The sequence below is a fragment of the Myiozetetes cayanensis genome, unplaced genomic scaffold (assembly GCF_022539395.1).
Source record: "Myiozetetes cayanensis isolate MyiCay16 unplaced genomic scaffold, myiCay2020 scf1, whole genome shotgun sequence".
In the NCBI taxonomy this organism is placed as follows: domain Eukaryota; kingdom Metazoa; phylum Chordata; class Aves; order Passeriformes; family Tyrannidae; genus Myiozetetes; species Myiozetetes cayanensis.
Genome location: NW_026086604.1, coordinates 3,425,910 through 3,447,631, shown reverse-complemented (window position 1 = coordinate 3,447,631; position 21,722 = coordinate 3,425,910). Strand labels below are relative to the sequence as shown.

At 40.3% G+C, this 21,722-nt stretch overlaps 1 protein-coding gene and 1 long non-coding RNA gene across 5 annotated transcripts in view; one reads left to right on the top strand and one right to left on the bottom strand.

Annotated features, from left to right (window-relative positions):
- TRAPPC9 (trafficking protein particle complex subunit 9) overlaps nt 1-21,722 on the bottom strand; it is a 449,139-nt gene that overhangs the window by 9,264 nt on the left and 418,153 nt on the right. For all 4 annotated transcript variants that reach the window (XM_050327783.1, XM_050327777.1, XM_050327790.1 and 1 more), the window contains exon 22: nt 1,151-1,374. In XM_050327783.1, coding sequence (XP_050183740.1) covers nt 1,151-1,374 — 224 coding nt within the window. The remainder of the gene's footprint in view (nt 1-1,150; nt 1,375-21,722) is intronic.
- Nucleotides 1-21,722, top strand: part of LOC126646471 (uncharacterized) — a 40,636-nt gene that overhangs the window by 12,701 nt on the left and 6,213 nt on the right. Inside the window, exons 3-4 of the long non-coding RNA XR_007630299.1 lie at nt 5,369-5,560; nt 9,532-9,583. This is a non-coding gene — a long non-coding RNA (uncharacterized LOC126646471). The remainder of the gene's footprint in view (nt 1-5,368; nt 5,561-9,531; nt 9,584-21,722) is intronic.

Below are 21,722 nucleotides of genomic sequence, written 5' to 3'. Positions count from 1 at the left end.
GGCAGCCAGGCATCCAAACACTACCAGTCTGATTAAAAGCTCCACATTGTCAGGAGAGAGTCAAAGAAAGCCATCTCTGGATGATTTCTGTTGACATACTTAAATTATTCAGCTATAAGAATACCGTTAGCCCCCATTAAAATTCAAGCTGATGGTGTATTTCATGCTCATTAGCTTTTAGAACTATTTTCTTCTGTGATGGGTAATTGAAAAATGTGCATGGTGACTATCCCTGTGTTTAACCTTTAATTTCTTTCTTACTAAGGTTCACTTGTATATTCAGTTTTGACAGGTACATTTTATTATTGATCCAAAAAGCTGACCTAAGCAAAGGTCCTAAGCACTATCCCAAATGCTCATCCCCTTCTTCATGTTTGTTTCATAAGTTACCCAAAATGCTGTTTATTCCACTCGACAGCATTATCTGTAAGTTTTCATTCCTGGTATTTTGTTGTTGCATTTTTGGGGGAAAAAGATGTGGGAGAGAGTAGTTTTATCTGTATTTTCAGTGTCTTGCCTCAGAAGCAAAAAGTTCCCAGACTTGAACTTTCTAAAGAAATGGAGAGAAAAATCATAATCTAAATTGTTTTTAAAAGGGGCTTTTTTGCCTCATTTTAAGCATTTCTTTATAGTTTTGTAACAGTATGCTAAGCACCAAGGAAATGAACCAGCTCATCAGACTGGTCATTAATGTTTAGCATTTTCTTTTTACAGTCTGTTGCGTTTCCTCAGGACCTGACTAAAACTGATTTGCTGAGCTCCTCGGCTCAGCCTGGGGAATATTTCTTATGGACTAAAGAGAAAAAGAAAAGTTATTTAAAATCTATTACTGCAGGCTGCACTGGATGACTCAAGGGACTGGCAGAATGGTATTGACCATTCAATCCATGTTACCTGCTCACATTTAGTCCGACCCGGAGTGACCAAAGGCTACTGACTCTGATAATTTACTAGTGGTTTTCATGGTAGGAAATTACAGTCTTAAACCATTTCAGAGAGATGATTCTGTATCCCCCAACCCAGCAATAGATGCCATAATCATGGTGCTTTCCAAAAATTAATTTGACTTAAAATGCACAATCAAATAAGGAAGCCCTGTCTGCAAATGCCAATCATCCAGACTCCTGATTTTCCTGATGAAACAACTTACTGAGTCGATGTAGAAGGTGTTGGACCCCACAAAGGTGATGGCATCTTGCAGGTCATAGTTGTGCACCCCGTTCTGGTAATCCTGGTAGGGCATCACGGTGAGGGCGAAGGGCCCCACGCTGTGTTTGCTCCAGTTGGTCAACTTCACCTGCAGCGGGACGGGGTCGCCCACCTGGCAGTTCACCACGACATCACAGTCACAGAGCTGGCCGTCAACAAGGATATCTGCAAAGCAAGGAGGCAATTCCACATCAGGCCGGACACCTGCTTTAGAAACTGTGCTAATCTTGATGGAAAACTCAGAGAGGAAAAGTGACCTTGATGAAACTGAGAGTGCAGGTCACTTAACTTTGAGAAAGGAAATGAACCACCCTTGTCCTGTGTAGGGCAGTGCTACAGGGGACCTACTTGAATAAAACACTTCATGAAGGTCTGATATCTGTCCACAGCTGTTGAAAGAGCTATGAAAAAAAGAAAAAATAACCCAGTCATGATCTATACACAGGCACCAGAAGATATCTTTTTAACCTGCTCCCTTGAAGGTCAAAGCCACAGACAATTTCTCATGCTTCTCCAGGAAATCCACAGCATCAGGTGAAGGGAAATACAAACAGAAATCATCAATACAAACAGTAGCTAGATAGATCCAGTGCTGGGTGCCCACGTTCACATGTTACAGCCAGAATAAATCCTCCTGTATGGAGGTGACCTTTTGGAGCAGGACAGCCACTGCCAGAATTTGCAATGTAATACATATATTAAAATCCAGATTATAAGGGAAAAAAAAGAATTTCAAAATTATACAGCAATACTACGAGTTTGTTCACTCTTTGCACTTTAATTCCTTCTGGGATTTCTATTTTTAACTCTCTACTTTTCTTTCCCTTTCTGGGATAGCAGAAAATATAAAGCCTCTAAATTGGTTACTGCTGGGACAATGACAACCAGAGTAATGTGTCCACTAACCTTGCCCATTTGCTTATACAGAACCAAAATGTTTCATTACCAACACACTAGGAAATTCTTAGTCCAATTCCCTGCTCTGAAAGGGTTCCCAGTTGTGCAGTATTACTGTGTTTTTTCAGATGAGGGTTATCTCCAAAGCACTATTAATACAGGAACATTTCTATTTCACTACAGGTTCATGTTCAGAGATAAGAGAAAGCCCTGGGACATGTAAGAAAGCATCCTCTGTGTGAATACCTATCCCCACAATCTCATATGCCCGTGAGGCATTTCCATCACTCCAGCTCCTCCTCAGTCCCTTGCCTTATGACATACATCATATTATTCCTTTGCCAACAGCATCGGATTTACATTAGTAATATCTTCTCTTCAAGGAAAGACACTATTTTTATGCTTCAGGAGCTTTCAAAGGGAAAAAAAAAATTACAACAAAACGATTTTTTTTAAACTTATTTTTGTTTTGTTGCCTTAGACAAAAAAGTACAAAATGATGCATGTTCTTGTGATGCCCTTTAGCCTGGCAAAACTGAACAAGGCTCAGCATAGCCACTGGGAGAGAGAAAAAAAAAAAAGCTAATGTGAAAGAAGAAACAAGTTCAGAAAAGAACATTTATTCCACAGGTCAGGTCAGCAAAGCTGAGCTACCCAGAAAAAAATCCCTCCTTGACCAAAGCTGCCCAAATGCAGCAGCAAGTCCCAGATACAAGAGGCTTGGCAGAGCGAGCCCCAAAAATCCCTACGGTGCTCAAACTGGAGCTATCCAAAACCCATGTCTGCATCTCAGTTGGAACAGCCCCCATTCCAAACCCTTCCTTTCCACAGGAGCTCAGTTTTGGACAATGAGAGCACTGCTGGGGCCACATGTGGAGTGCCTGTGTCCAGTTCTGGGCTCCTCAGTACAAGAGAGACATGGACATACTGCAGAGACTACAATGTAGGCTCATGAAGAGGATTAAGGGACAGGAGCATCTCTCCTATGAGGACAGGTTGGGAATGTTCAGCCTGGAGAAGAGAAGACTCCAGGGGATCACAACAATGTCTGTGAACACCTGGGGGGTGCAAAGAGGACACAGCCAGGCTCTTTTCAGTGGTGCCCAGTGACAGCACCAGAAGCAATGGGCACAAACCGAAACCCAGGAGCTTCCCTTTGAACATCAGGAAACACTTTTTTTACACTGAAGGTGACCAAGTGCTGACACAGATTGCCCAGGGAGGTTATGGAGTCTCCATACTTGGAGATACTCAAAAACCATCTGGACATGGTCCATGGCAAGTGGCTTTAGGTGGCTCAGCCTGGACAGGGATTAGGACCAGATGATCTCCAGAGATCCCTGCCAATCTCAACCGTTCTCTGATTGAAAGGAAGTTACAATCACCACTGCATTTTAGGAAAGGGCTAGAAAACCTTTTTGGCGTTGGATTTCTTTTGCAACAGCACACTCTAATGCTGTGGGCCCTCCTGCCCAACATGATCAAATTGCTCCTTGCAGTATTACCCCAAGATCATGGAGGTGAGGTAGTGGTTATAATGGTATCCCATTACCTGGGATTAACTGACTTGAATTTTTCAAAACACAGGATGTGTGCCTGTGGATAACCTTAAAGCTTCCCAGTCTCCTGACAGAGAACTGAAGTCCAGTTGCTTACTTCAAAAGAAATGTGTTTATATCAATTCATTACTTTATATTAGTTCATGTTTTCAAGCTTCTCCCTGCAAGGTGAGTCCTTTCCTTAACTAAAAAAGAAAAAAACAAGACCACTTTTTTTTTTTCTGGTTCCTCCAGCCAGTGGGTAGCTGCAAAAAGGGTTAGCTCCCCAGACTAGCCTGAACCTTCAGAAATACTCCATGGAGTACACTCCACTCATACTTAGTGGATGAATTCTTATTTTCAAGATGCTCATCAACTTGCCTTTTAGCCTTAAAATTCAGTGCACTGCTGCAGGAATTGTAAATGAACCCTTTGCCCTCTGTCTCTACCTTTGTATCTAATAATAGCTCAGAGCATTGCTTCCTAATATCTTCAAGAGAAAATAGAAAATCCAAACAAAAGGGAAGCAATTAAGTCTGGCTCAACCAGATTAATTTTCTTTCGTATTCCTAAAAAAAAAAATTCAATTCATTTAAGATTGATTCAAGACCATGTGTGTGCACACGTGCCTGTGTATATATTGAAAGATAATTTCCTTCCCTTCCAGAACACACTTCCCTCCTGCAGAACCGAAGCCAAGGATCTCAATGAGATGTCAGATGAGAAAGCACACATGGCTGGCGTGCAAAATACTATGGAAAGGAGTGTTTAAAAACAGTCCCCTTTCATCAGGGAGAACAGCTTGGTTTGACAGGCAGTTTTACTCCCTTCCTGACACAGAAAACATCTCATGGACCATACGGATTTGCTTTAATATTTTCATCCATGAACAGAGGAAAAGCCATGTGCACAGGGTCCCGTTTCTGCAGATTCAGCTCACTCACACAGATGGCATATAAAAGCTGAGACTGCTCACACCACTGCTGTGAGAGTGAATCATTATTGGCTTTGGAATACAGGAGCTCTGAATCAGAAGATACAGTCACTAGCACAGAAGACAGTCGTGGCTCTATCTCCATCCTCCAAAGACTCAGATATGAGAGAAAGAGAGAATCAGAAGGACCAAGTTTAATTCAAACAAATGACATTTTAAAAGTGGGAGCATAAAATCTGGCTGACAGAGGGGGGAAAAAACCCCACAAAGACTTTAGAAATCTCTCAATCTCCTTCTAATTAAAAGTTAAATAATTTTAAAAGTAATTTAATAAGCCAACAGAATGCTGCCCCTCCTTCCATGTTCATTTACCTACAATGTCCACTATGTTGTCATCCTTGAGTGCCAAACTTACCCTGCAATGCTTGATAGTCATGAAAAAAAGGACACAGTCTCTGCCATGCACCTATGAACTGGCACAGGACCACTCTATTTTATCTCTAGGACATTCTCTAAGTAATTATTGTATGAAGGGAGAAAATGTTGTACAGCACATTTAGGAAGGCAGAGTATCAGCTGATGCAAACCACTGAGAGGGGTAATTGGAAAGCCTTGATATTTCTTTGAAAGCCTTAGCCAAGCCTTTTAGGATCTCCATGAATTAATCTTTAAGATGGAAAAACTAATTCCTGGCCCAGGTGATGGGTGATGCTTATTGACACCAGAGGAAGTCTGGGAGACCATTCTATAAAAATAATACATCAGAGTTCTTATAATGTCTTTCTTTCAGGATCTCAGAACTCTCAAGAAAAGAGAACAAATGTTACTAACAGGAAGACAATGACTACTCCACATGAAAAACATCACCTACCATCACCTGCCAGGTGCACTTCTGTCTACATCACCCAAAGGAGCCACTTGGAAATGAATGCCAAACACTAATAACATTTTGTGTTATTTACTCTGCTCATATTAACACACAGTAAGTTGTTCTTGCTACTTTGTCAAGTTTCCATGAGAGAGCTCACAACTCGCTGCCCACCTGTACATCCAGAGTCCTGAGTCACAGCTAATTGCATTTCCACACCCAAATCCCTGTTTGCCACTGTCAAAGTTTAATTTTAGAAAGCTGCACACAAATACATTTAACCTCAGTGGAAATGCATATTCCAGCAATGTTTACTCTCCTCACTCACGTTTGGGCTAATTTTAAAAAGCAGGCTGCAGGTGAAGGCAGGGTGGGTCTGCTCATCGTTACAGTGGGGGATTAAGACATTTCCACTTAGTATTTGCTTTTAAACTGGATGTTGAATCCCCAGCTAATGTAGTTTCACTGGCCTCTGCCATTCATTTCAGCTGAACCAAGACTTCCAGCAAACACCTCACAGAGCAATGGCTTTGCCCAAACAAGTAGGCCAACAAAGCTCAGGGCATGAAATGCCCGAGAACCAGGAGAGCTGTGGTCTGGGGAGGGGAAAGAAGCAGTAAAAATCAGTGACATCTCTTGATAATGTCTATCAGGTACTTTGATGGAAGAAAGCCAAAGACCAAGAGCCCAAGCCAGAGTTGCTGAAATGAAGGTCTCACAGAATGATTCAGTTTTTCTGTGTTCAAAAAATCTAAAGTGCTGATTAAAATTTTTGCCCAGGTCAGCTTTACTTCTAATTGCCCTAAAAGAGCAAGAAAAGGGCCAGCCCTGCTGTCTGGAACAACTTCTTCAGTTTTCTTTTTTTCCCCCTGCCATTTTCTGCAAGAATGTTTGTTCAGGGTTTTGCAAGGAACTTAATAATGCAAAGAGAACTCTTTTGGAAATCATTTATTCAGAAATAGGTTGAATAATTCTGTCCATTTCTGATCTTACATTTTATACAAGTGGAAGAAAGATCAGAAAGGAGGAAAAAACCTGTACTACAGGCAAACTCTCTGTACAGAGCAAGTTGATCCTTTCTCCAAACCCGCATGTTCCCTGCCCTCCTCTCATGCTGCATGTCAGTTCACCAACAGTTTTAGTAGCCTGTTTTGGGGGTTCAGTCTCATTATGGCAGCTTAGAGGAGAAGGTGATGTGGTGTTCTGCTGAGGTGACAGGATTCTTGAATTTGCCTGTGTGTCTCCTCCAATATATGAAACTAAACATTGTTTCTGTTTCCCCTCTTTGCACTTGTTCTCCCTAATGTAGTCCAGCCTCCTTTCATTTTCCAAACTGTTCATGCAAATTATTTGCACACAGAGATGTAGCATTGGTTACGTTCATTTGTCCATGACGAGGTCCTGCCATATTTTCAGAGCTGAATACATCCATACAAAAGATATTTCTATGAATATAAAAACAGTGTTCCCTGTCATTCTCATCATGAAAGCACTGAATGGTTATTTAATAACACAAGACCCTCACAGCTACTAGCATAAAACCTTCTGTATGTGATTTGGACCTGCTCCTCACACCAAACCTGAGCATAACATTCTCATGCTCATTTATTCTTATACTGACACAATACTGAGCCACATTCACCCCCTGCTTAATTTCCCTGCAGTCAGTAGTAACAGAGCACAGAGGTGTACAGATGTTTGTGTTGTAACACCTTTAAATTACATGGATATCTCACCTTGTCAACCACTGCTAGTCCTGTCCTAAAATTACCATAATACTCAGAGCCTGCTGATCCCAAACCCCTATGGACCTGAAGAGTTCAGCTCCTATTCTGGTCAAGACTCTTGGACAGTGATGAATAAAAAATACAGGAAAAGATATGAACAAACTATTGCAGCTTCCTGCAAGTACCAACAACTCAGAGACCTTCAGCCAACATAGGGGCATGAACCTGAAAACAGGAAAGTTGGCAGAGGATGGGATGACTGAACATGAACATAGGCTGGTGAAAAGAGGCAACTGCTTTCACAAGACCTCTGAGCTGCCCAGTTCCTGGCAGACTTCCCATTCCCAAACATTTTAGAATTGAATTAAGGACACTTTATTCGCTCCAAAAGCAATTAAAAAGAAAAACACATTTAAAATATAGTTCTAGCAACAATAAGCAATTAGTCTTTGATAATTGTCTGTGTCTTCCTATTTAATCGCTCTCTTGCAGCGGCCAGTATGCTGATGACAGATCCCAACTGGTCCCATTATCCTTCCTGCCAAATTGCTTCCAGTTTGTGTCTGTCTTTAACTCTGTGATGACAATGGACTGAGGATGCTGCAGCATCCCGTAGGACTCGCTTGCAAAAGGATTCTTCAACCTTGACATTTGCCCTGAGTGAGCGTTCCTCCTCCAAATCAATACAATGTTTATGTCCAATTTTAATCTCCAAGACACGTGACCAGCATTCAGTTCTAGTGCTCCTTGATCTCGGCCCTAAACACCAAGATGTGGTACAACCTTCTTCAATTAACTTGAAACACCAGGGTCACGCTGGTTGAGGGAGGGAAGCACAAACATTACTAGTGCTCTGGGGTTTGGATTCCTCCAACTTCCACTTGGGATCTTAAAACCTGAATGCACAGGAACCACAGATTTATTTAAGAAATGAGTCAGTTCAGTGTAACCTCCCTGGCTTTGGTGGGAGTTATTTTACTTTGCACATGCCTTTTATGACAGACATTTCTCCTTCCCTGCGAAATTGTTGGCACATGAATGGCACCTGCTTGTCTCACTTCTCCTCTGGCAGCCAAGATAACCTGTGATTTGGTGATTTGCCCAATTTGCTATCAACTGAAAATCACTTTAGAGTTTATACTGCTTGTGTTCTAGTCCTAATCTAAATGCTCAAAGGCAGATCCCTAAAATTTTAAGATGCCCAAAGTTCTGTTTTTTCAGTAAACTCCTGAAAATTTCTAAACTCCTTTTGACTTATTTTAAAATATTCCATGACACGGCACCAGCTTGCTGAAATAGTCTCATTTCTGAATGTGGGCCAACCTTTTTTTATCTGTTCATCACAAGCAGGTTTGACAAAGGCTTCTTTTTATTGTCTGCTACACAGCCAGGAGGTCAGGCTGGCATACGGTGCACGCCTGTGTTTGAAATTGCACAATCCTGGGATTTGCATGTTATTTTAGGTTACTGAAAACTTTATTTCTATAGTTTGTCTCTGTCAGGACTACTTTCAGAGCATTCTTACCATGCCCTGTGGGGAAAAGAAAAAGGGGGAAAAAAAGCCCTTTATTACATTTAAACGAAACCAACACATATTAGGATATATCATATAACACTGGTTTTTGTATACTGGCAGCTTTGTGCAAAACCACTGCAAAAATGAACAGAATTATAGAATATCCTGAGTTGGAAGAGACCCACAAGGATCACTGAGCCCAACTTCTGGCTCTGCACAAGACAAACACAAAAATCACCATAACATGACTTAACCTACAGTTTACTGAAAGCAAATCACGTTGTTCCTCACTGGTTGCATAATGAGACTTGACATTTCCTCCTTTTTTTCTGCCATTCTGCAGTGATGGATGTGAGACAAACCTCTCCTTCTGCAGAGGATATTTTGAAAAGCCTCATAGCAACTATGTCAAGAGTTTCTGACTTGACGCTGCAAAAGTTAATGGTAGAAAAGGAGACTATAGCACTTCTGTGCTAGTTTAGAAATGTGTCTCAACTTCAAAGCAGGTTTAGTCTAGGTACTAGATAGGTTGCAGACCTCCAGGGAGTGTTACCTGCTCTAGAAATCAGTGATAAGGGTGGTGATTTTGGCACACTCCCTACGGAGATGGCAGTGAGATGGCAATTGGTCACCAGAGAAGTAGTACCTACTTAACAGCAGAGACACAAAACTGGGCTCCTGTACTCAATTTTGTGCATGCAGAGTCAAATACGTGGCTTCAGCCACACAATTTACTTACCAAAACTCTCACAGAATATGGCAATATGGAAGCAGAATTTGTTTTTCTGGATTTTCTACCATTTCAAGTGGAAACAGTATTTTCTGCATTATCTATTCCACAGGCACACAGTGATGGTCTGGACTCGTACAGAGGCACAAGATCATACCTAACAGGTAAACTGTCTTCTTTTTTAAAAATTGCTAGTTAAACTAACACTATGTGTAGCATAATTGTCTTATTTGAGGCCTGAAGGAACTCAAATGCAAATGAGAAGAGAGATGGGACAGCCAGTAGGTATCTCCATGCCCAAATATATAGAGACACCAGTGTAGGATGCTTTAAGAGAGCAGAAAACCTCTTATACTGATTATTTAAATAAAAATGATGTGTCTTTGCCTCATTTTCCATGCTTGTCTTAAAAAAGAACCATGTAACATTGCATAAGACGTCCAGGTTGTAAGAATTTTCATGTCCTTGTAGATCAGTCAAAGCCTGGGCACAAGATAATACATCACCCTCTATTAACAGGCTGAGTAGATGATTTACCACATTTCAGTGGCTGTGTAAATACGAGCAGTGGGACACTGAGCCTCACAGGCCTCCTTTAACCCAGCCAGGACTGCAAGGCAACGAGTTGAGCTAAATGAGAGATATTAAACAAGCCCAGGTACAAATGCTGCGATCACGGGTGGCACTTTCTGTCCAGGCACGGTGTGACGTGTGGTTACCAGACTACACGTGCCCAATGTCCACACACCAGAGCTGCTGAAAAGCAGAGGTGCACATTAAAATGGAGACATTCTTCATGCAGTCTCTTTGAATTTCAGTCACAGCATATTTCAGTCTAATAACTCTAAGTTGTGTTACTTACCAACGGATTGAGTTAAATTTTTTCCCTTTTCCCTACATATGATGTGCCCACTTTTGCATTAAGATATGAGACAACAATCCAGGCAAATGCGAGCTGGAAACTATCAAGCTACTGTGATGCTGTGACTTCTTTATTCTGATTGCATTCTGCTTCTATATCATGACCTGTCTCAAAATCCAGTCTGAATCCACAAAAGAACTACAGTAATAGATATATGCAGATGGAAGTTTTCAGTCATCCTCTGTGACATAAATCCATACTTTTCCTTGTTAGATTGGATATGAATACTCAAATAACAATCAGAAAACAAGAAATCTCTAAGCCTAGTGTCATCAAACCAAACAAATTTTGGCCTTTCTCTGAGATATTTCTGTTAATAATTTACTACTTCTAAAACTGAACATGCTCAAAACCTAGCTCCTGAATTTTTCATGAAGTCCTTTCCTCTCCATACCTGTCTTAATTTCAGAAATAAAACCAGACTCTTTCCTGCCAATCTCAGCTTTCACTTTGACTTGATCTCCTCTCATGACTCATACCTTCAGACTCTGATTAAACCTGATGCCACTTTCTACAAACTTCTCCAAATCTGACCTTTTCACTCTGCCTACATTGCCAAACCCTTGTCTGAGACCTAACTGGATCACAAGCCTTAAGAATTAAAATCTCCTCATCTCTGGTTTTGACACTAATTCCCTTCTTATTTTCCTGAAGACCTTGTATCAAAGATCACCCTGTAGGTCTGTGACCTGGCGGATGTCCACATGGCACCTTGCACAGACCTCATTCCCAGCCTGTCTGCCTTCCAGCTACAGCAATAGAGCTCAGACCGGGCTAAATTCCCACATACTGACCCATCTTTTCCCATGGAAGCTGAAACCTCTTGCTGAGGTCACACAGTAATACCCACAGAAACCTACTGGTTGTGGTCACTGATATCTGGGGTCTACAACTTGTGTGTAAAACTACTTCTCTCTTATTACTCTGTTGTATTTTACCTATTCCTTCCTCCCTGATAACTTTTTTTTCCCCCCTAGATGGCATATATATTTCTATAGCATATAACACACATATAACTGGACTATAAGCTCTTAGGGACCACAATACTCATGTTCCTAAGAGCTTGGCAGAACAATTTGTATGACACCTGGAACTATGCAGACCTAGTTTTCTGCAATGTGAAGACAGCACTGCTAGAGAATCAGAAACAATAAAAAGAAAATCTTCAATAAATTAAAAAATATCTTTATCTATATATCTCAAACCTCAAGGCTATCTTGGTGAGGTAAAGTGAGCACTGTACCAGTTCTTTACATGGGGACACCAAGACATTTCAGGAAGGAGTTAACCTGATCTGAGAAGAGCAGATAGGAGTTTTCACTGAGCAGAAATAAATGCATAAGTTACCAAAGAGAATTGAGAGGCAAAGGTGACTTCCAGAAGATAGAGAAAAACATCTTAATTGTAAGCTTTCAAAATCCCCATGCTGGCTCATTGAGGTACCAGCTCCTTATGAGACTAAGTTTAAACTAAAGGTAAAACCTGAGGATTTATAGGACATGCAGGAAGGGGTAGAGAGGATAAAGGAAACTCAACCATAAAGAAAAGTAAATTGAAATAAAAATAATGCTATTTAAAGGAGAAGTCTTTGAGAAAAGAGTTAAAGTAAGAGTGTAGAAACTGTTTCTTTCCCATCACTGCATTTTGAAGGAATGAAGACCTCGGCTATCAGCACAGAGAAGTGCACAGAGGATGAAAACTTCGTGTTTAATAAAACTGCAAATATAACATTGCGGGGGAGAGAAGAAGAGAAACACTGAGTTCAGTTAGACAGTAAAAATTTAAATCCTTCCCGTACCCAAGGCTGCGAGCCATGCCTTGGGCTTCATCTGTCAAGTGCTGCAAAGCATTCCTGCAAACCCCTCTCCTTTTAATTGACGGTCCGGGTGGCAAAACCTTTCCTCGCTCCAGCCTGCGGAGCTGCCGGGAAAATGAGCAATGAGCAGGTGTCAAATTCTGTCCTTTTATCTTTGGCTTTTAAAAGACAGACACAATTACGTGCAAATCAGCGTAGTGTGGCCGCTGATTAAGTCTCTTTTCTAAGAATTATTTTCACAAGGCTCCGCGAGCAGCCCAGCCAGAGCTATCAGCTCATCTACAGACACAGCACCGTGGCTGCTCCACCTTCTAGAGACCCACAGACAGAGAAGCAGAGATGAGAAATTATTAACTCCTCACCCTCCATGGAAGGCAAAGCAGTCCTGGCAGATCCTCTGTCAGGGTCTCTCTGGCACAATCTTTCCATGGTTTATGTATTTTGAGATTATGACTGCATGTTTGGTACATATTAGTGGGATGCCTAAGAAATAAAGGGAGGTTGTAAAGCACTGGAAGTTGACAAAGTTGAAAAAACTGAAGATAAAGGTCTTCAAAATTCAGTGTATGGAAAGACTTAATGGCTTCTTGTACCTCTGAAGTCACGTATCATTTTGTGAATTTACATGTGAAGTGTGAAGAATGGCATCTTGTTTACTCCTACAAAACAGGAACAAAAAATCCTCCCAAATCCTATCACTTCTGTACCTGCTGCGACCAGATTTTTAACTTTATAAAAATCCATTACCTACGGGTCTGGAAAATGGTATTTCATGGAGTTTTAACTTAGCTGTCCAGAAAAATAGAGTTGGGGTTTTTTTTAAATTAAAAAAGAAAAAAGGAGGAAAACAGAAAAATAGCTTTTGCTGGTTTGAATTGATCCAAGAAAGGAACTTATCCATTTCACATGAAAAGGAAACTTTCATTGTAGTCTTCATGTAAAGACTGAGGGTGTATGTCAAGGCATCCTGGTTGCCCTCCCAGTCCCAGAAGCAGTTGTGCCAAAGCAACAGTTCTGAGAGGGCACAATTAAATGATTAAAAAATTAAATAAATGTCTCCTGGTGCCATCTATATCATCACTGCTGTTTGGACAAGTAGAGCCTTCAAACTGTGCATATGGGACATGCCCCTTAGTGCTAACTTACCATCCTTACATTCAAAACAAGATAGGTTTTCTATGCATCCTCATCACATAAAGAGGAGAGAGGATCATTTTTTCTAAACTAAAGAAATAAAAGTTTTCAGTGCCAGGGAATTTTTTTTCCTGAAATATTCAGGTCTCTAGCAATAGTTTAGCTTACAAACACCTTTGAAGTAACTGAGTGAAGAGAAACTTATGATATGGTTGGAAAGTATATAAAGCAAACAGTGGCATATAATGGAAGCTGCTCCCAAAAGCATTTGTGATTTCAGCAAGTACACAGCACTGGGAGTTATGTGGGTTGTCTTTTGCAGTGTTCATTTGTGAAAAAGTCTATCTTTTACACACTTGCTATCCAAATAAAGGAACGAATTAAAAGAACTAAGCACACAAACCACGCTGGGCAATAGAGTGTAGCAGCCAAACGGTGCCAGTAATCTATATTCACATTGTATCACATGAACTGACCCAGAATTAACTATGGCTGCCCTCTCCTGGAAAACTCTCTGGAACAAATGAAGTTTCTCTCATCCATTTCCATTAATGGCATTAGCATGCTTAATGGCAAAACCACATCAGAACAACTGGATAAACAGCTACAAGGAAGCTGTAAAAAGCAACAATAGAATTGGACTATTTTTCCATAAAGGTCTTGAATGGATATTCTAGTCCCCTTTGTAAACCAGGGTACACAACTGAGCTCACTCAGAGAATGCAAACTGTGCTTCCTGGCTTTAAGTTTCAAAATAGATATCAAATGTTAGGATGGGAGTAAGAAGGAAATCACCTATTACTCTACCATTTATACTAACTTTTCTCTGAAGACATTTCTTGGTTGAGCCCACTCAAGAAGAATCTTTTAAAATCCTTTCTTGAGAAACAACAGACAGCATAAGATGGTAATTTTGGAAGATGACTGGTCAAATCCAAGTCATTACTTCTTCCATAAAGGTATCACATCTAGTGATAAGAGCAGATAGTTACATGCTAAATGTTGTAGAAACATGATGAGATTTCATTAGATTTGGGTACCAAACTCATCAACAGAGTATCCCTGATCAAAACAAATGAAACGAAAATCAGAGGTAAAGAATTAATCACCTTCATGAGAGGTTTGACTTTGACAGGGTTCTAAAAATAGCATCAATTTTAAACATCTATCAGAGCAGGATAATCTGTTAAATGAAGCATCTCATTCAAAACTACAAAGCTCAAGCATTTTAGAAGCTCGGTAGTAAATATCTACAAGTGTAGAATTTTGCTATCTTTTCTTCACTGTTTTCCTCTTTATCCACATTGTTTCTGACCATTTCTTAATGTCTTTTGCATTTCCTTCTGAAAGCAACTGAAGTGTGCCACACACTGTATCAAAACAGGCAAAATCTGTGCCCTCAAATAATCGCTTCGTCACATAATGACCAGTGAAATCTCCATGAATGCAACGAGCCCTTTCAGATGCCACATTCAATTTGCCTCAATGAAAAGTAGCTGTAATAGAAGGCAGATGCTCCCCAACAAGTTTGCCAGCTGTTGAAATGATATGCAGATGTTGAGCACACTGAACTCCAAACACACGACCTTTCAATAAAAAGGGAATTCACTCCCAGACTTAAAAATGTTGAGCCAAGTTCTTTATCACCATAAAATGCAATAAAGTAACACTACTCCTACATTTCTTCCACAAGTACAGAAGCAACAAAACCACAAAAAAAAAAAGCACTGAAAAGTTATAGAAAAAATAGAGAATTGTCTTTGACAGGAGAGATCAATTCCAGTTGTCTTTAATGACCTGAATGATACAGAACTCAACTGTAGCACCCATCGTTTTCCCAATTTTATTTGTAGTTAGACTCCATTTTTACATTTCAAAGCATGGCAGCCTCCAGCAAAAAATGCTTTGTATGAACAAAGGTTCATTTCCTCGAACACTTTTCTTTGAGATCTAATGTAAATGAATATCACTGTCTTCTCTATAAAAAACCTAATAAAATTGTTAATTACTTGAAAATCAGGCAAGTTTGTCCCACTCTTACACTATTCTAAGTCTAAGAAAAGAAAACAGTTTTTGCCACAGTGTGCCAAGACTTGCTATTAACAAGAATCTGAAAATCAACTTCTTGAAGGTAGGATACTGGCTGGAAATGAATATTCTCTCACATAAAAGAACAACTACCAGTAAAGACCAGCAGGAGAACTGTTGGTACTTATAAGTTTTATTTAATTTTTAATGTCTCAAAGTCATTCAGCAGAATGGACTGCTGTCTCTATCATCCCAAAGCACCTCATTAAATGAGAGAGTTAATCATGTATATGCTGCTAATGAGAAAACATGATAAAAAAAGTTCAGAGAAGTGGGAATGAGGAAAAAATTGAAGAGAATTAAACCTCTTTCCAACTTAGGAACCTTACAAAATGTAAGCAGTAGTTTGGTTAACAAAATATAAGCTGTAATTATGTCTTCTGTGAGTAAACAGTAATTAACCCAGTCAAAAACTCACGGGACTGCTTTCTGATAGGGGTCCATGGGGAGAATTCCTGTCCTGCCTATGGTTTGATGGTCTAGAAAGGAAGGGTCTTCCAGCTTTCTGACACATAAGATATTGCAATTAATATACATGACTGTACACCCTGTATGGCTTTGGAATTTGGGTCTCCTGCTTTTATTGAAATTTGGGATGAGGACCTTGCTGAACTCAGGATATGTACCTCTATCCATGTATGCACCCAGTAAGTTTACGGAGAAATACATGGAATGACTCACTGCAGGTATCAGGTTCATAATTAGGACGGCTAACTGATTAACTGTTAATTGCTAGTAGCTACCTTTACATACAGCTACATCACACACATTTTACCATGGCAACTTCCTTTGCCCACTGATCCACCCATTTGAGAGTCACTGTAGCATTTCAGATCTTGGGAGTTTTGATATACTCCTTGTCAATCTCTCTCCACAGCTCATTAAATGTAGAATTTTCTTTCAATTTATGTCTGTCCAGAAGGAGTCCATTCTATAGCAGTAACAGCTTCTCTGTCCCTTAAAGTACGAGGTCTAGTTATATCTGGACTATTTCTACTTGACACCAAGATGGAAAAAGGGCTTTGTTTGCTCAGTCAGCCTTTCCCCTGCAAATACAGGAGTATTTCATGCACATATTTACTCATGCATTGTGAATTCACAGACTCACAACAACCCCGGCAATAAATCTAAATATTTGAAAGTAACCATGGCAGAATCACTTCAGAAAATCCTTCTGAGATCAGCGTGAGGTTCATTTTCTTGCAGTCTGTTGAAATATTTACACACATCTTTGTTCCGTGATGTGATTTGCCTGTCGGTAACACTGAGCAGAAATCTACCTTACCTAGACTTGTCATCCTATCAAAACAGTCCTAAATACTTGAGTCCTGTAATGAGAATATGCATTGTCTGAAACTGTGGACTGTAATGTTCTCTTGGACCATTTGCAAGCGTGGCTCTTTATTGCTTGGCCATGGTGTGCAATGCCACTGAAGCCAGCAAACACCATTTCCCTGGCTGCCCACTCACCAAGTCCTGGGTAGAGTAAAAATATGACACAGGCTGTACTGAGAGCCCTGGAAAACCACCTGCCACCTTTGGCTCTGACAGCTGAGCAATTTGTCCTGGGCAGTCACAGGAATGGCCTTTCTGTTGCGATCTCCAGAGGAGAAAAATACAGCTGTTAATTAATAAAATAGCTAAAGTTTATCTGCATGTTGTTTATCCCAATAAGCAGAGCTGGTATTATGATTGCAGCTTTTCAAGTTACTGCACTGCCTTGCAGAAAGAGACCTGGAGCAATGAAGATAACAGTGATCATCTGAAATGGGTCCTAATCCTTCTGAAACGGTTGTTATTCAGAAAGATCAATCAAGTTAGGGGGAGATAAAAATCCCTTTCTTCTCCAAAGACTAAAAATTTGTTTACTTGTCTGGTTGGTTTCTCTTCACATTTCTCTCCTTTATCTTCACTACATCGCTGTCACAGGTCTGTTAAATTGGCAGCACCCAAGGGGGTGCCTCAGGAATGAATGGTTCCCTACTCAAAGCTGGTATCACATATCTAACACACCACAAAGCAGCGATCACTACATGAGACTGTTAACAGGCTCAAAGAATAAGACTCAGCAGAGCCAAAACAGCCTGGTTTTATGTCCTGGACTACTGCTCTGGTCATGTGACACTTCCTTTGGATCCTGTCCCTGACTGCCTGTGCTGCACTACAAAAAAGTCACAGTTGTTACTTAGAATCGTAGAATCATTTTGGTCCTTAGAGCTGTACCCCCATCTCCATCCATGACCATGGCCTTGTTATTCCTTACACTCTGCCCTGACACCAAGGTTGGTCTCAAATACTCTTTCCTCTCCAGCCTTCTCCTAAAACACCCATTATACATGTGATGTTCCCTCCACATGAGCAATCATAGAATCATGGAATGGTTTGGCCTTAAAGATCATCAATTCCAACTCCCTGCCATGGGCAGGGACACCTTCCGTTAGACCAACTTGCTCAAATCCCTGTCCAACTTGATACCTCACTTCCCACAGCACTTCCAATACACCACTCCTGGGGACAGTGCTACAGGATAATGGCTTGGGAGGTGACCAGAGGAAATGACCACTATTTCTTTTTCTGGTCTTTGCCTGCATTTTCATAGTAGAGTTTTCCCAGACATTTTCTCTCCATCAATGGAAGCAACTAGTCTTAGCAGATCCTCGGGGAGCAAGGCAGAGAACAGTCATAGCTCCTCTCCCCAACAGGTAAAGATGGAGAAAAATCAGAGCTCTTGTGATCTCTTGGATCCATTGGAAAAAGCCACATATATCTTTTGCAGTACAGCTTTCTCAGGTAATCCTACATACAAACACAGCATACTTTCTTCTCTGTAAATGCTTTCCAGTCCCACTGAAGGAGCCTGATAAAGCAAAAGAGGAGAAACAGCCAAAACTGAGATTGAAAAGAGAGGTAATCTCCAACTGTAAGAAGACTATGATTGCTACATGTGTAGTAATTCTTCTAATTTATCCAGTCTAGTTGCAACTTCAAAATGATGAGACTTTCAGCATATGCTGTAGGAAATACTTCCATAGTTCAAGAGATCTTACTGTCAGGGCTCCTTCCATCTCAGTCTAAATGTTCCCATCTTAATTTTATCCCATTACTCTTAGTTATATACTATATTCCAGGCTCAAAATAATTCCACTCCCACATGGTATTGGTATCCCAATATTTCTATCCTTCACTACCCTCTGGCATAGGAAGACATTAGAAAAATATACTGGAATAAATTAGAATTGTCAGAAAAGCTAATGAATGCCAGATAATTTAAAAATAAATACAATTACAGCAGTTAAAAATGGAGAAGGACTATTAGATTACTGAATGCGTCCCTGAATACAGAATGCCTTAAATTAATCTTATATTAAATGTGATCTAAGCCAAAAGGTCAAGAAGAATTTTGCATATCTCCTTTAATTTAGAATTTCCTGGTCTTTATACAATATGTCTCAAAAGGTTAATACAGCAGCACCTGAAGGTGTGTTAATTTATTTCTCAGAAATCTACTTAACTTCTTTTAAGAAAATTATGCACTTTGCCTTACAGAAAACTCATCTCCAACGTAAAGATCTTGGACAGGACTTTAGTTTTTAGTTAGGTTACCTGTGCTTTCTTTAAGCTGAGTGCAAAGGGAAATATTGCTGTGCCTGTCTGCAGTCAGGTAGAACTGCTGCATCCAACCTCATTTGAGCTGCAGTTTCAACAAACACACATGGGAATGCAGTACTGGAAGAATATTTGATTGTGTTTGTTTACCAACAGTGTTGATGCCAAGCAGCTTTGCCTGGCAAAAAAAAAAAAAAAGAAGAAAAAAAAAGTATGAAATTTGATTTTTAATAATACCACAACTCTGATAGGAACTGTGTTACAAGAAATACCATTTCAGGACATCAGAAGACAGATGGTCTAAATGAAACAGCAATACATCAAAATCGCAAACCTTGAGTCTTGCAAAAGTTATTTTAAAGGGAACATAAACTTAAACCCATATTCCCAAAGTCACACCATGTAGCATTACTGTGATCACCAGTTGCCCCACTTCAGTTAGGTGGGGGGGATTTTTGTTTGTTCTGTTTGTGGTTATACCTGAACTTGCTCAAGACTCAAGTAATTTCTGTTTTGTTTTGGGGTTTTTTTGTGTTTTTCTTTAACAGCAGACCCTCAGGGAAGAATGGCAAAGTTGTTCCTAAACTTTTTAAACCAATAAATCACACTTAATTACCAAAATATCTGATACATTTCAGCTTGTTGCAGTCTGTATATGTTTTTAAACATTTTTTTCTCAAGGATCAAAGAGTTGCTTTGAAAACATCAGACATCTCAGTCCAGGATGAACTCTGTTTCTTTGAATCATCTTGATTCACAAATATGGATTCAAGAAAGCATTTTCTTGTAACAAAACCCTTCATTTTGGGTCAATTAAAAATAGATTCAAGAGCAAATAAGGTTCCTTAGCAACTTAAACAAAGCAGGGAAAACCAGAGTCATTGCCAACCACCAGGGGAAAACCAAAGTGTCTCATCTCTTTGCTAAATTACCTTGCTTTATTTCATTACCAGCCTCTTCAGGCCTGTTGTATGAGGGACATTTGCTGACACATGTTATGATTTCAGTAAGGATGCTTTCACTCTGCTAACAAGGCATGAGGAAGCCAGGCTGAGTGCAGGTCTCCTCATGTTTTCATTGAGGTGACTCTGCCCTGTACTCTGCTCTTAAGGGCTCTGGGGTCCCCAGCACAGGAAGGACATCGACCTGTTGGGATGAGGCACCAAAATGACAAGAGGGATGGAGGAAAGACTGAGGGAATGGGATTGTGTAGCCTGGAGAAGAGAAGGCTCCAGGGTGACCTCACTGTGGCCTTTCAGTACCTGAAGGGATCCTACAGGGAAGATGGAGAGAGACTTTTCAGAAGGGCAAGAAGTGACAGGACAAGGGGGAATGGCTTCACACTGAAGGAGAGTAGGTTTAGATTAGATATTAGGAAGAAATTCTTTATTGTGAGGGTGGGGAGCCACTGGAACAGGCTGCTCTGAGAAGCTGTGAATTCCCTATCCCTGGATGTGTTCAAGGCCTGGCTGGATGGGGCTCTTCTAGTGGAAAGTGCCCCTGCCCATGGCAGGGGGGTTGGAACTGGAAGGGCTTTAAGGCCCCTTCCAACCCAAACCATTCTGTGATTTTAATTTTTGCTTTGTGTTTCTTCAGCCTCTGGTTTGAGATGGTCACTGTTTTGGTGTTTTGGTTTACAGGCACCACAAACAACAAGCACTTGAATAACAATGATGTTTTAAGGAAAAACTACTGTCTACAGCAACAATTATGACAACTTCTACTTGGAGACCGCAAGGAAAGAGATCTGATAGATTATGAATAAAGAAAAAAATATTTTGTACATGATTATAAAAGCCTGCACAGTCCAGAATATCTTTTTTTAAAAAGCTCTTTTTTTTCTCAAGATATGTCTGGCAGACTGTAGCTGGAACCATATGCTCTAAACACTAGTTTGGATGCTCACCAATCTTTGGAAAGTCAAAGGGATCAATTAAGGTTTTCAGAATTTTAATCCAGGGGCAATTATTTTTGCAACAAACTCTTAAAACAGGTCTGACTGGCATAATTTGGATATCAATTACAACTCTTTTGATTCTGATTTTGCAAATAGCATCCTGAGTCATGGGCTGTGTTTAAGAAGTTGCACTCACTGTTGCCACACACTGTAGGAAAACATACTATTTTTTTATGTCATTACAAGTTAAGTAGTTGTTATCTTCATATCAAAGTGAGAATTTAAAAGTCTCAGATATGGGTATGATCTTACAGAGTTCGGGGAGAGTTTAATTGGCAAAACCAGGTGAGGATGGCAAAGGGACCACAAAACACTGGGAAAAATCCAGCCACAAGTCCGTTTTATGAGAATATATTTTAGAATCTCACAAATATTTACCTTCTCTTCTGCTGGAAAGCCAGGTTGAATCAGGTTTTATATTTTTTAAATTATTTATGTGAATGCTATCTGGAGAAAGAAGAGAAAAAAAAAAAAAGCCCTGCTAACATGTTGCAGCTCTGCCATCCTGTATATCCCAGTGGCTTCTGTTTTGAGAAGCAGCAAGTTCCTTGAATTTCTTCCTAATCTTTCTTAAGAGAGAAAGATGACTGAATCACATTGCCAACAGACCAAAGCAGAACTGTGCTGCTGATACGTGCCTCCTCTTTGTGCAGCGTGCACCAGCCTTCCCCCATTATTTTGTTGTACTCATAGCACTGGCAGGCCGAAGTTTTGGTGAGCAGATTGAATCTCCTAAGCCCTGGAAATGACAGCAATGTCTCCCATCACCTGCTGGATAAA